The sequence below is a fragment of the Gigantopelta aegis genome, chromosome 8, assembly GCF_016097555.1.
Source record: "Gigantopelta aegis isolate Gae_Host chromosome 8, Gae_host_genome, whole genome shotgun sequence".
Lineage (NCBI taxonomy): Eukaryota > Metazoa > Mollusca > Gastropoda > Neomphalida > Peltospiridae > Gigantopelta > Gigantopelta aegis.
In genome coordinates this window covers 70,988,111-71,003,257 of record NC_054706.1, presented here as the reverse complement: position 1 = coordinate 71,003,257, position 15,147 = coordinate 70,988,111, and the positions used below count along the sequence as shown (strand labels likewise).

Genomic DNA, 15,147 nt, shown 5'->3' with positions numbered 1-15,147 from the left:
TCTCTTACAGTCAGAGTACTCGGGCTAGAGAGCTTGATGAATTAGGCCACAGGCGAAAATTTCATTATTAATATCAGTGGAACTACATAAAACTGCAACCTACAACAAAAGGTTTAGATTAATATGGTTCAAAGGGGTAAAAGACGAAATCACTGCGATGGATTGAATTAATATAACCACACCTGGGGAAGACATGAAACCACTCACACAGGAGCCCGAAAAAACACGGACAGGACTGGTTGACATCGGTGGACGAGTTAATTCAACGGTGACACACTGGAAGAGATTTCTCGTGGGGTAGTGGTTGGCGTGTGGGGATAGTTTGGTCGGTCACGCCATACTTACGAATCTCGACGAGTTGTTGTTACGCGTTGTCTTGGCATTACCGTAAGCCTCAAGTACTGGGTTGGCCTGCACAATCTGGTCCTCCAGAGACCCCTTCTCTTGCTTCCCTTCCTGGTAGGGTGGGTACAGGGTGGTGGAGGTGCGAATTATTTCCGTTGGTTGGGTTTAATTGGATTTAGGTTTGTTAGATTTGGGATATTGGAAAATAAGTAAAATAGTGGAGTGTGTTAGGAGTTTGGAAAAGGACGTAAGAAGAAATAAAACGAATCAAATTGTGTATGCAAACAAACATAATATAACAATGTCATATAATATACATGTAATACAATTATAATATAATATAATATAATATATAATATAATATAATATAATATAATATAATAATAATAATAATATAACATAACATACATAACATAACATAACATAATATAATACATGTATAATATAATACAATATATGAACTAGTATAGTATGTAGAAACCTTTTAAGCATGTACAATTTGCGTCTGATGACAAAATATAGCAATGTATACACCTGTTATAATTATGGTGACTGACAGTATAAACTGTGTTACGATATTATGTCTGCGACGCAATATTACGCTTCTGACGCTGATTTAAAACAAGCTCAGGCTCACTAACTTAATTAACAGGAAGTGGATTCCATGGCCTATATAGGCCCCTAGCAGATATGGTCGAATAATAAATTGTTCAATAATTACTTTCTGAAATAGTTACTCTACTGAATGAATGAATGAATGAATGAAAGAATGAATGAACGAATGAATTTTTAACAACACCCCAGCACGAAAAATACATCGACTATTGGGTGTCAACCTTAGGTAAATTACTCTACTGAAGACAGTAGTTGTTTAATAAATGATCAGGGCCGAATCTCTACACAATGCAGAGGAGATTTCACCCCACTTGCTCCACAAAGAGGACTGCCACTTCCAGACTGATTTACTAAATCAAAACCAGCACCGGATATATCTTATTAAAATTAATACAGCTATGAACACATGCACTCATGAATCACTATCATAACTGTGAAGCTATTAGATTGTTCGCTCATGGTGGACATATCCTGCCCCACCGGCGGCACCCATCATGAGTACTGTCACCATAGCTGAATTAAAATTAGCAATTGGCAATGGGCGGAGTGAGCCCTGACATGTGAATATTGACGAGTCGGGAACTGGAGTTGGACACTGACTCTCAACGTTATGGATTTATGATATGAATGAGATCGAAAGAGTCAGACGAATTGAAACCATACCTTTTTCTCTTCTGGTTTTTCGGCTATGCCCTTTCCAGCAGCCACGAAGGCGAAATACTGGATTACTTTCTTGGTGTTTTCAGTCTTGCCAGCACCAGATTCTCCTCTGTTTGATCGAAAAACACACAGTTTATTATATATACGTACATACATAATCAATAGTTTAATACTTTGGAAAAACATGTTTTTAACATAAAAAGTATTTGGGCCGAATTTACAAAGCCTGTAACGTGTTTTTCTTAAACGCAGGTTTTTAAGCATTACAAATGCATGTAGTTACACACTTGTAAGTCTAAAACAGGTTTTTAAGCATTACAAATGCATGTAGTTACACACTTGCAAGTCTAAAAACAGGCGTTGTAAATTCAGCCGTTTGTGTTCAAAATGCAAGCTAATCACGTTCTACACAATCTTCTGTGAAATCCTCTAATTTCCAGTGTTTAAATTAAAGGGGTATTCCTGAGTTTGCTGCATTGTAAGATGTTTTCGACTAATAAAATATTTCTACGATTAAACTTACATATTAAATATATTTTCTTGTTTAGAATATCAGTGTATGTATATTCAATGTGTTTCTGGTCGTCTTAATATTTGTAAGGAACCCAAACTGGATTTTGTCTTCAAATAATATCGTACGTACGAAAAAAATGTATTTTAGGAAATAAAATGAAATTTAACCTAGTACAAATATTAGAAGGATCAGAAACACGTTTAATATACAGCCACTAATATTTTATGCAGAAAATATATTTGATATGTAATTACGATCGTTAAAAAGTTATAATTCTGAATCAAAGATATTATCGGTAGTAAATTTTAAGGCAGAGATAAATTTTATTTGTAGAATGCAAGAAATTCCCCTTTTAGTTTTTAAATTTTACGGGTGAGCATACCCCAACACACACACACACCCCGAAACTTTGCTTTGCGCCCTCGATCTCAGTCAGCCCCACCCCCTCTCAATGTTTTCGTTTCTTCTTTAATTTTTTGTTGTTGTTGTTTTTGTTTTTCTGCTATCTTATAAATCCAGTTGTATTATGTTCCCCCAGTATAATTCTATATTTACTAAAATTAAGCTTGACATCTGATGACGTAATTGTACATGAGTGTGGGTTTTTGTTTTTTTATTGTAACAAATACTGTTCTCAAATTGTTGTACAGAATATTGTGTTTAGACATGTTTTTATTTGTTAAATGTCCAATTAACATAGTGTTTGAGCACCTATTTTGTAAATTAGGAATCCCCAATCCTAACATTACCTATGTATTTTGGGGCAATAAAGACGGTTGTTTTGTTTAACGACACCACTAGAGCACATTAATTATTAATCATCGGCTATTGGATGTCAAACATGGTAATTTTGACATAGTCTTAGAGAAAAACCGCTAGGCCTACATTTTTTCCATTAGTAGCAAGTAATATTTTATATGCACCATCGCACAGACATGATAGCACATACCACGGAGTTTGATATACCAGTCGTGGTGCACTGGCTGGAACCATTGGGCCCATGGACGGGGATCGATCCCAAATCCGAAGGCGCATCAAGCGAGCGCTTTACCACCCTACCCCCCCCCCCCCCCTTCACCCCCGTCACGCTCTTTTTCTCTCTTAGTGCACTTTGGAAATACTATATAGAAGGCGCTTGTCAGGGGCGTGCGCAGGAAATTTTGCAGGGGGGGGGGGTCGAGGTGTCTGGCGAAGCCCGACACCGCGAACGCCGCAGGCGCGAAGCTCGTAGCGGGGAGTCTGGGGGGATATGAAAAAAATAATCGTCTTGAGCAGGGGGGGTTCGACCCCCCCCCCCTGCGCACGCGCCTGCTTGTGCAGAAAGTTTAGTAGGGAGGTGGTCCAGACTGTGGCGAGCGAAGTTTGCAGGAGATCGTATCATGCTCTCCTGGTAAATATATTGTTTTATGTTCCACCCCTTCCCCCGCTCCACCACCCTATAAAAAAATACTCACGTGATCAACATAGACTGGTTCTCACGATCTGAAATACAGAAAATGATATTTCGTATCATTTCACCACGATTGGAACGGGACATAGAGATGATTAAACTGTTATCATAAAAATATTTTAATAATAATAATAATTACATAGTAATAATAATAATAATAAACAGCGATAATAAATAAATACAACTTCAGTTCATATTTAATGGGTGATAAATGTACTGCGTAATACTGGTATGTCATCATCACCTCACCACCCCCCAAATCCCCCCCCCCCCCCCCCCCCCCCCGTGTTTGAGTTTAATTTTGGATTAGAAAATAGTAAATTGCCGGTTCTGCCCCCGTCAGAAGTCGACATAATACGTTACTGTTCCTTCCAGCTGCTGGCACCTTCCGACCCCTATTATATATGCACGTGCACATAAAGGTGGGTACCGGTCTCGGTGGCGTCGTGGTTAGGCCACCGGTCTACAGGCTGGTAAGTACTGGGTTCGGATCTCAGTCGAGGCATGGGAATCCAGATACCGACTCCAAACCCTGAGTGAGTGCTCCGCAAGGCTCAATGGGTAGGTGTAAACCACTTGCACCGACCAGTGATCCATGACTGGTCCATTCAATAAGGGCCATGGTTTGTGCTATCCTACCTGTTTGTGCTGTGCCTTGCTGCTAATCGGAAAGAGTATCCCATGTAGTGGCGACAGCGGGTTTCCTCTCAAAATCTGTGTGGTCCTTAACCATATGTCTGACGCCATATAACCGTAAATAAAATGTGTTGAGTGCGTCGTTAAATAAAACATTTCTTTCTTTCTTTCATAAAGGTGGGTTGGTTTTTTTGTTTTTGTTTTGTTTTGTTTTGTTTTTTTAATTCGCGGCCTTTGAACCCCCTAATTTATTTATTGAATAGCTGTAATTCTATGCTCAAGAAGTATTGTTCATGGTCGTTTCTAGTCTAAAATAACAAGAAGACGCATAGTAAAACATAACAGGGATTTCTCCAGCTAAAGTAAAAGGGTACTTTTTTAATTCTTTGCCCCCCCCCCCCCACACACACACACACGCACGCTCACATGAAGTAACGTCCTGATATTTCCGTATAGAGACAGCACCTGCCATATAAGGAGTGCGCCTGACCGAGATAGTGTACGAAGCATCTTCAATTCAGCAAGAGGTGAATGCCAGCGATCTAAAATCTGGTTTCTATAGCAACGGGCAAATGGTGTCCTTATGCTTCCCCTCTTATCAGAACAGAGAACTGAGATTTGCAGGTCTAAGTTACGGAGAACTGTTACCAAAATTAACCATATAATATTATGTATACAATACGCCAGCCCCACCTTAGAATCACTGTTTTTGGTAATCATAAATTATTTGTGTTGAAGTAATCGGGGCAAAGATAAAACGGTACATACAAAAAGCGCCAGAGCAATTTGCCCAAAGATAAAACGCCTAGAGTCTTCAATGTTTTCGTTAAAGCTATTGAATGGAAGTTTATTCGGTTGAATAATTTTAATTTGGTAGTAAGCGTATTATTTATAAAAAAAAATTGGTTTTCATATTAATTTTTAGTAAATAAGACGTACCATACTTTTTCATGGATGAGAGCGATGACATCGTTATATATTCTAATATAAAGAACTAGGTTCAAAGAGACTATCCTGGGTTTTAAACCCAAGCAAGACTTCCGTTTATTGCTCACAACAAAATGAACACACATCCTACTTTTTCCTGTTTCTAAAACACTGTCTTACCTTTACATGTTTTGAGTATAAAGCATATTATATGGATACATTTATACATTTCGTATGACCTTTGGCCAAATTATTATTGGCCGTTGGGGAAATAATCGTACGGACTAAATTATTTTAGACAAAAATCGAAATTGACATACTACACAATATTGCATTCATTCGTTATAGATACATTCATATTCTAAGCAAGAAAATGTAAGTAGGCTAAGCTGTAATTTTAATAACGTAAAACTATTTTATTTGCAGAAAACCCTTAAAATAGCTATAAACTCTGGATAGTCTCTTTAAAAGAAATTTAAAATGATAAACGTATTTTACAACAGAAACTTACTAATTAACGCTTACGCTTGCATGTTAAACTTATACATCATAAGTGGATATTGGTATCTGTGGACGGTTTGGCTTTGAAGTCTAAGACATTATTACGGATCTGCCATTCAGATAACTTTGAACCGATCTTCTACATAATATGTTGGATATCTCCTCCATGTGATATCATAAATATTACACGGTGTTCTTTAAATCAAGTGTGTAAGAAACGTTATGCATGCCACTTCCCTAGCCATAGTACTCTGCCGTTCGAGAGCTAGACGGACATTTGTACGGTTATGATCGCTCTCTCAGTCGGAGATTACTCTATAGCGAAAACACATATTCCCGCTCTAATACAACATAAATTCTAAGTTTGACGCTAAAAACCTTTAAATTTATTATTTTCGAGTTCGCCGATAACAAATATTTTGGTTATTCACAAGTTGACAACTACAGGAAGAAAGTAGTCAGCACCTACGTATTTAACCGGAACATTGTTGAAAGGGGTTGCTGTTGGCTTTCTTCATGTAGTGGGTGTACTATTATCCTCTTCAATTATTTACACCCAAAGTTTTTTGCAAATGTTACGTTTATTTCCTATTCGATATTTGTTTTCTTTGCATTTACATGAAAACAAACCCAAACCCCGACAGGTTTTATATACAAATCATCATATAAAATGCACGAAGTTGACTTAATTCCACTTTTTAAAAATCTCTGTGTCTTTTGAATGCACGTTATTTCTCCTATAAATAACTAAGGTCATTTGCATATCAAAAGCATCATTCTATAGTGCGTTTCAAACTAATGTTCGGTTCTATCGTCCTATCCGCACAAATCGTAGTATGACCTATATTTAAGAAAATATCTGTAAACATGAAGCAGGCGCGGATTCAGGTGGGGAGTTCAAGTGACAAAACCTGTTTGAAAAAAAGAAAAATGTATCAAATATTATAATTATATTGTGGAATACACAAGCGCGCGCGCTGAAGGGAGAGAGAGAGAGAGAGAGAGAGAGAGAGAGAGAGAGAGAGAGAGAGAGAGAGAGAGAGAGACGTGATTTATGTAACGACGCACTCAACATATTTTAATCTATGGTTATATGGTTATAGGGAGAGAGAGAGAGAAGAATATGGTATGCATGCGATTGGTGGAGGTGTGACCCTCTGCACAACCCCAACCCCACTTAAGGATTCTTTTGTATATGGAGCGGGACGTAGCTCAGAGGTAAAGCGTTCGCTCATGGTAGGTCGACTGATCGACCCCACATGGTGGACCCATTGGGTTGTGTCTAGTTCCAGCCTGTGCACCACAACTGATGTATAAAGGCTGTGGTATGTGCTATCCTGTCTATGGGATGGTGCATATAAAACGTCCCTTATTGCTTATCGGAAACAGTGGCCCATATGGCGGTAGCGAGTTTCTTTCTCACTGTCATAATGCTCCTTAACCGTTTTGTCTGACGCCACATAAACGTATATCAAATGCGTTGAGTGTGTCGTTAAATAAACATTTCTCTCGAATTTATGTGTAGTCTATATGCATTTCTAGTCGATTAGTTTATAGGTTGTTAGGTTGTTTGATAGTGAATGATATGGAAATAAATTGTTTTTGGTGTTAAAAGAGTTCATGCATACATTAAAGTAATACTCCTGATGGGTATGGAGAAATAACTTAATCAGTCGACGAACTCATTTCTTCATCACTATCTTCGTTAATTGGGACTATCACAGGGGGTATTTTATTTCTTATAAAACTATTTTGTTTTCTAAAATCTTCTTCGATCTTTATTACATGTTTAACTGCGTCAGAGAAGTGTGTAGGTGTGACAGAGTTCAATGCATGTGCAAGTTCTCTTCGCACCGTGGCCATTTTACCATCATTATGACGAGCTATGTGCCCTTTGACTTGACTCCAGATCAGTTCTATCGGATTGAGTTCAGAATGTCTTGGCGGCAGTCTTAGACACAAGTGCCCATGGCGTTCAGCAATATCATCAGTAACAAATTGCTTTACACATTTGTTACTTTTCACAAGTTCATAAAGAACTGGCTTTGTCATGTTACTCTCAAAAGGTATATTTTTGTTTCGTAGCCACGACTGAATTTCTTCCTTTTTAGCGTTTAGTGCAGGACATCGTGTAATCTCAGTTAATTTGTTGTGGTAGCTTGCGTTATCCATGACGATAACAGAAGGTTCTGGTATAGAAGGCATAAGTTGTTCTTCAAACCATTTGATGAAATTTTCATGATTCATCTCACCATGATAGTCTCCGTCTGTGTTTTCAGCCTCAAAGATCAATTCACAGCCATCTATCAATCCATATTTATCACAGCCAGCATGACAAATAATAAGTCTTTTTCCCTTCCCAGTCACCGAACAGAGTTTAGGAACTCGATCAGCAGCGTCTGATTTCGGCAGGTGATTGGCGGTACTTGTGCCCGGGTGGATATCTGTCCAGTGGTGGGATGTTGTGTGGTTGACATTCACCCAGGTCTCATCTTGATACACTATTAAATACCCCTGTTCTCGTAAACTGGATATTTCATGGACATAGGACAGTCTCCTGTCTGATATATTGGCGTCCTCAAAAATCACTTTTCCGGTTGTAGACATATGTTGGTATTTAAAATCGAGGTCATGGAGTGTTCTTCGTAAAGTTGATATGGATAAGTTGATTCCACATTCCTCCCTTAAAGCCACGTTAATCTTATGTAGTCGATCGACAATTCGATAAGAAGCATACCTAGGTCTACCGCGCTGATATTCATCTTCAAAATAATCGAAAACGTTCTTAATACACGATTTTATATCAACTGAAGTGTTTTTCGATTTACCCATATTTTTCCTCAAATAACAATAACAAGAATGTCGACTAATACATTTTCAATGAATTTATATACCCTACCTAACTTGTATTTTATGTGGTTTACACATTGCTACAATAGCACGTGCAGTCATAGACCGAAATAATGATGTTATTGACCAAACAATGCTATTGTATTTTGAACATTCAGGGCTGTGTCTGCGGGATGAAAAGGTGGTTGAACCCATACGAGTCCGAACAATAGCCCTTTGGTTTTTCGCATTACAAATGTAACACCCAACCCCCAAACCCCAGCCCCTAGCACCACCCTAAATACTATATATATATTTTACGTATGTTTTACGTATGAGTCCCCAATTTAGAGGCAAATTAAATAACATTTTAATTATTATTTGATGTTGGTGGCCTTTGACATTTTATCCCCCCCCCCCCTGGTCTTCTGGGTCCGGCCCTGCATTAAATTTATTTATAAATTTGGAAAGCACATTCCTGCGGTGTGTGAGGTGTTTTGTGTTTATTACTGTGCTACACCTCAGTTGTGTTAGGTTAGGTATGGTATGCTAATATATAATTGATATAATAAAATAAAAATACATAATACATTAGCTAAATTTATTAAATATAATGCACCTACAAGAAAGGGTTACATGTTCTGTTGTTTACATTTATGTTTAACGGAAAGATTAGACAATGCTGTTACACACTGCAAAACAATAATAACCTTGATTTAGTGAAACAAGCTATAATGGCCTTCACGTAGCCTCAGATCCAAATGTTTTGATATGCAAATGACCTTAGTTATTTATAGGAGAAATAACGTGCATTCAAAAGACACAAAGATTTTTAAAAAGTGGAATTAAGTCAACTTCGTGCATTTTATATGATGATTTGTATATAAAACCAGTCGGGGTTTGGGTTTGTTTTCATGTAAATGCAAAGAAAACAAATATCGAATAGGAAATAAACGTAACATTTGCAAAAAACTTTGGGTCTAAATAATTGAACAGGATAATAGTGGTTACTAGGTAAACTATTTGTTATCGGCGAACTTGAAAATGATCAATGTAAAGGTATTTAGCGTCAAACTTAGAATTTTTGTTGTATTAGAGCGAAAATCTTTGTCTACCGTGTTTTCGCCATGTAATAATTCCTGACTGAGAGAGCGATCATAACCGTACAAATGTTCATCTAGCTCTCTCACGGCCGAGTACTAAGGCTAGTCCCTTCCCCATCTCTTTTCTGTATACTTACCCTGCAACATGAACTGGTAGGCGTTGTCAGAGATTGAGAACAGATGGGGCGGCATTTCTACCCTCCTCTTGCCTCGGTATTTTTCAACAATGGAAGCTGTGTAGATTGGCAGACGTCGGTATGGGTTGATAGCAACACAAAACAGACCAGAATAGGTCTGTAATATTAAAAGGAAAAAGAAAAACACAAAACAAGATAAAACAACCTGAGCGACAAAAATATTAAAATTTTAAAAATCGTATTTCCTCAAGGAATAGTCAAGTGGATACGTATACAGGGGTCGACATACTGTTGGCCCGACCATTTTTTTCACCGGTCAACATCACCTCGATTCGGGAGATTTTTGTCACTCATTGTAAGGATCAACACACTAGGTCACCCATGTGTAATGACTGATAAATTAGGTCATCCATGAGTAGTGACTGATAAAATAGGTCACCCATGTTCTGTGGTGTTGCAGGTAATGTCACCCATAACAAACCAGGTCATCCATCACAAACTACGTCATCCATGTAGTGACGTAAATATGTAGGTCTACTATCTGGAATGATGAGGCTGAGCATTTTCCTAGATTAATATAATTCCAAAACGTTTATTTAAGTTAGTTTATTTTTCCTCCCCCCCCCCTTTTTTTTTGTCTTATTCCCCCCCCCCCCCCTTTCTTTTTCTATTCTTGTTTTTATGTGATGTCATGTCGACATGAACTCTAGCGTTTGCCAAGATAGAAATAGCCGCAACGCCAACTAATGCCAAGAATGTCTGCTTCTAAATAAGAGTTTTACGTCAGAACCAGTTGGTGTTGCATTACTTTAAATTATCAAGGTCCTAACTCGCGTCATAGACGTCGATGTATATTGGCTGATTCCATTGATTAATGAACAAAATAAACATTGGCGCATCGAATACACAGTATCATTTTCTTCACATGGCCGTTAAAATCGTTTCAATTTTTGTTTTTGTTTAACGACACCACTAGAGCACATTGATTATTAATCGTCGGCTATTGGATGTCAAATATTTGGTAATTCTGACATGTATTCTTAGGGAAGAAACCCGCTACATTTTCCATTAGCAGCAAGGGATCTTTTATATGCACTTTCTCACAGACAGGAATGCACATACCACGGCCTTTGACCAATCGTGGTGCATTGGTTGGAACAAGGAAAAAATCCAATCAGTTGAATGGATCTACCGAGGCAAGCGCCCCAGGCGAGCACTCAACCTACTGAGCTAAATTACGGATAGAGAGAGAGAGAGAGAGAGAGAGAGAGAGGAGAGAGAGAGAGAGAGAGAGAGAGAGAGAGAGAGAGAGAGAGAGAGAGAGAGAGAGAGAGACAGAGAGAGAGAGAGAGAGAGAGAGAGAGAGAGAGAGAGAGAGACAGAGAGAGAGAGAGGAGAGAGGAGAGAGAGAGAGACAGAGAGAGAGAGAGAGAGAGAGAGGAGAGAGAGAGAGAGACAGGAGAGAGAGACAGAGAGAGAGAGAGGAGAGAGACAGATCGATAGAGGCGAGAGACGAGAGAGAGACAGAGACAGAGAGAGAGAGAGAGAGAGAGTGGACAGAGAGAGAGAGAGAGAGAGAGAGAGAAGCGAGAGACAGAGACAGAGAGAAGAGACACTCTCGGAGAGAGAGACTGAGAGACCAGAGAGAGAGAGAGGAGAGGGAGAGACAGAGAGCGAGAGACAGAGATCTGAGAGAGAGAGAGAGAGAGAGGGGGGAGAGGGAGGAGAGGAGTTCGAGAGAGAGAGAGGACAGAGAGAGAGAGAGAGAGAGAGAGAGAGGACAGAGATAGAGAGAGAGAGAGAGAGAGAGAGAGAGAGAGAGAGAGAGAGAGAGAGAGAGAGAGAGAGAGAGAGAGAGAGAGAGACAAGTAGAAGAGGAGAGAGAGAGCCAATAATTTTCAGGCGATATCACGTCTTTCAGAGACCGGAGGGGAAGGGGGGGGAAAGGCCCTCCAAATTAGGGGAGATGCCCTGCTGCCCCATCTTGAACAGAGAGAGAGAGAGACAGAGAGAGAGAGAGACAGAGAGAGAGAGAGAGAGAGAGAGAGAGAGAGAGAGGAGAGAGAGAGAGAGAGAGACGAGGGGGGGGGAGGCGGGTGTGGTGGTTGTTCTTTCTTTGACTTTCCGACATACACTCCGCTTTCTTTAGCATGAATGGATAGCGTATAATGATATGAATACAATGAAAAGGTCTATGAATTAAATGAAATCCTCTGCTACTTGGGCTATTTGTCCAGTTCAGAATTTACTGGTTAGTAATGTTTCTTCTTTCGCCTTTTAAAAACAATAATTTCAAATAATCACGTATTTCAATCAATAAACAGCTATGAAAAATGTTATTATATTATTAACTGCCCTGCTGCCCATCTTGTAACAATAGCACAGCTCTGTTGGGACATGGATACAGCAAGAAATAGTTTGTTAGCTAAAACACTTATTAAATGATATGTGGCAAGTCGCACTTATAACTATACATTATTTTATTTTGTTTAATGTATATATTTAATTGTTCATTATTCTTAGCATTAGCTTTTTATTGCTGGGTCAACAGACTGTATTTATATGTATAATTATATATGTATACATCGTATGTAAGCACGGCAATAAAGTATTTTGTTTTGTATTGTATTGTATTGCATTACCCTTAGAGCAAACTCCTGTTTTGTTGTTGTTGATACCGGCCTCGGTTGTGTTGTCGTTAAACCATCGGATATAAGGCTGGTAGGTACAGGGTTCGCACCCTGGTACCGGCTCTCACTCAGAGCGAGTTTTAACCACTCAATGGGTAGGTGTAAGACCACTACACCCTCTTCTCAAAACACTAATAACCTACCCACTGTCCTGGACAGACAGCCCACATAGTTGAGGTGTGTGCGAGCTCAGGATATAAGCACGAAAATAAGTTGAAATGAATGAAATGTTGTTGACTTTTGTGTTGTTTTTCGTTTACTTTGTTTTTGGTTTTTTGAAACTTTCCCTGTCATAACAATTTGATCACTATTATTAGAATGTTAAAAAGTATACGTTAAAGAACAAAATAGTAGAGAGAGAGAGAGAGAGAGAGAGAGAGAGAGAGAGAGAGAGAGAGAGAGAGAGAGAGAGAGAGAGAGAGAGAGAGAGAGAGAGAGAGAGAGAGAGAGACACATACATACACACACACATACAGAGAGAGAGAGAGAGAGAGAGAGAGAGAGAGAGAGAGAGAGAGAGAGAGAGAGAGAGAGAGAGAGAGAGAGAGAGAGAGAGAGACAAAGAAAGAGAGAGAGAATTGTTTTAAAAACGATCGATCCCAGATGCAACCGGCAACTTACGTAAATGATTCCAATTTCGTATCTGGATTTCAAGTTGTACAAGATGGAGGCTTCATTCAGGTAGGTCAGATTGGCCATGTCCTCGATCTTCTCGAACTTGGGAGGATTCATCTGATCAACGTGGTCCTTCTTCACCGTCACAGTCTGAAAAGCAACATGTACAGTTCAATATTTACAGCTGTGCGGTATAACCAGTGGCGTGTGGAGGGGAGGCACGGGGGTCTATGTCCCCCAATCAAACTTTAAAAAAAAACCCTGTAATAAATTCTATAACATAATACATACATACATATACATGCATAGTGTTAGTTGCCCCCCACCCCCCCATATAAAATTCTGGCTACGCCAGTGTACCGCAATATACATTTTGAACAATATGTATCGCCATATTTTTCTAGTGTACAAATATTTTGCGCTTATATATGTGGTACGTGTGTTAGTGCACAGGTAATACCGTATTACTAGCTCGAGTGACCTGTAGCCCCCCCCCCCCTCCTCTTTGTTTATATCTCCCTTGCAAAGTATAAACTAGAGGTCACTCGAGCTAAGGTATAATATTTTCACTCAAAAACTACCAGTTAAAGAAAAGAATAGAAACAATAGCTTCACTTGTCCGGAACGAATCTTAGTTGACTGGTTGTATCATTTTATTAAGTTATACAACATATACATGAAACTAGAGAACTTTATAAATGCTAATAATTGAGAATTGGTATTCGCAGTATATCGTAGTATGTATTGCAATTCGGGTTCCTGTATCGCAACATATCGTAATATGAAATGTTTAGCAAAACCCATCACTATTAGTATGTGTCATAGATGGCTTCTCCTACAAGGCACACTATTTGTATGTAAATAGAGAATAATACACGAGTGGCCGTTAGATACCATTTATCTTAAACGAGTTGTTTTAAAATGTATCTAACGTGCGAAAGCAAGTTTGGTACGTTTTTAAACGAGTTGTAAGATAAATGGTATCTAACGGACACGAATGTATTATTGTATTTCTTACATATCCTAAAACACTTTTAACATCTTTTTCGACTAAAACGTATTTACAGCCATTTGCACTTGTAGCTAATTTACGCGTCACAGACAAATGATTGTCAGGTTAACTATGCGTCACAGTGTAATCGATTTCGATAGTGTTGATTTTTTCCATTGGATGTATGGCATTGGTGACCTTGTCATCACCTAGGAGCAGCCAGTCGTATGAGCTATCAAAAATAACGAATGATATTCTCACCAACGAGTGTGTAAGAAATATGTCTTACCTCGCCCTTTATTGTCTTCACGGTAACTTCATCTCCTTTGGTGCTGATAATTTCGCCTTGAATGAAACCTTCTTTTTCATTAGGAATCCAGCAGGCCTTTTTACCGTCGAATGTCTGGGTCTGTTCTTTCATCATCTTTTTTCTGTCGACGGCCAGATACTGAAAATCTGGATCGTTTGGATCGACAGGCATCTTGGATGTTTTGTCTCAGCCGACACAATAGAACTGGGTCCCGTGGAGGGGTTGAAAGATCAAATCTTGCAAGCGAATCAGTGCAGAGCAAGACAGAACGACTTCGCCGAAGAGCTGCAAAGAAACCAAAAAAAAATGAGCTGCAAAGAAACAACAAAAACAATCATGTTGTTTAATACTAGTATATCAATGTTCCATCAACACAGTTGTGCAGCACTTACTACGGTCTTTAATATAACAGTCGTGGGGCACTGGCTGGAACGCATGAACTAAATGATCTACCGATGATGGGTGGGGGGGTATGGGGGGGAGGGGGTGAAGTATAGATACTGGTGTGCATGAACTCAGCGGTCTACTAATGATGATTTTATTTTGCTGGTGTAGAAATGAAGTATAGATAATTGTGTGCATGAACTAAGCGGTCTACTAATGATGGTTTTATTTTGGTAGGGAAGAAATGAAGTATAGATAATTGTGAGCATGAACTCAGCGGTCTACTAATGATTATTTTATTTTGGTGGGGAAGAAATGAAGTATAGATAATTGTGTGCATGAACTCAGCGGTCTACTAATGATGGTTTTATTTTGGTAGGGAAGAAATGAAGTATAGATAATTGTGTGCATGAACTCAGCGGTCTACTAATGTTGGTTTT

The 15,147-nt window shown here is 38.9% G+C and overlaps 1 protein-coding gene across 7 annotated transcripts in view; it reads right to left on the bottom strand.

Annotated features, from left to right (window-relative positions):
* Window positions 1-14,598, bottom strand: part of LOC121378572 (myosin heavy chain, striated muscle-like) — a 79,496-nt gene extending 64,898 nt beyond the window's left edge. For 5 of the 7 annotated variants that reach the window (XM_041506811.1, XM_041506812.1, XM_041506814.1 and 2 more), the window contains exons 1-5: window positions 14,303-14,597; window positions 13,029-13,172; window positions 9,718-9,874; window positions 3,589-3,616; window positions 1,624-1,729 (exon numbers count right to left, since the gene is read on the bottom strand). In XM_041506811.1, coding sequence (XP_041362745.1) covers window positions 1,624-1,729; window positions 3,589-3,616; window positions 9,718-9,874; window positions 13,029-13,172; window positions 14,303-14,494 — 627 coding nt within the window. In that variant the 5' untranslated portion in view covers window positions 14,495-14,597. Of the gene's footprint in view, window positions 1-1,623; window positions 1,730-3,588; window positions 3,617-9,717; window positions 9,875-13,028; window positions 13,173-14,302 lie in introns of all 7 variants that reach the window. The other 2 variants (XM_041506815.1, XM_041506816.1) reach the window with 2 other exon arrangements.
* Window positions 14,599-15,147: the final 549 nt, after the last annotated feature.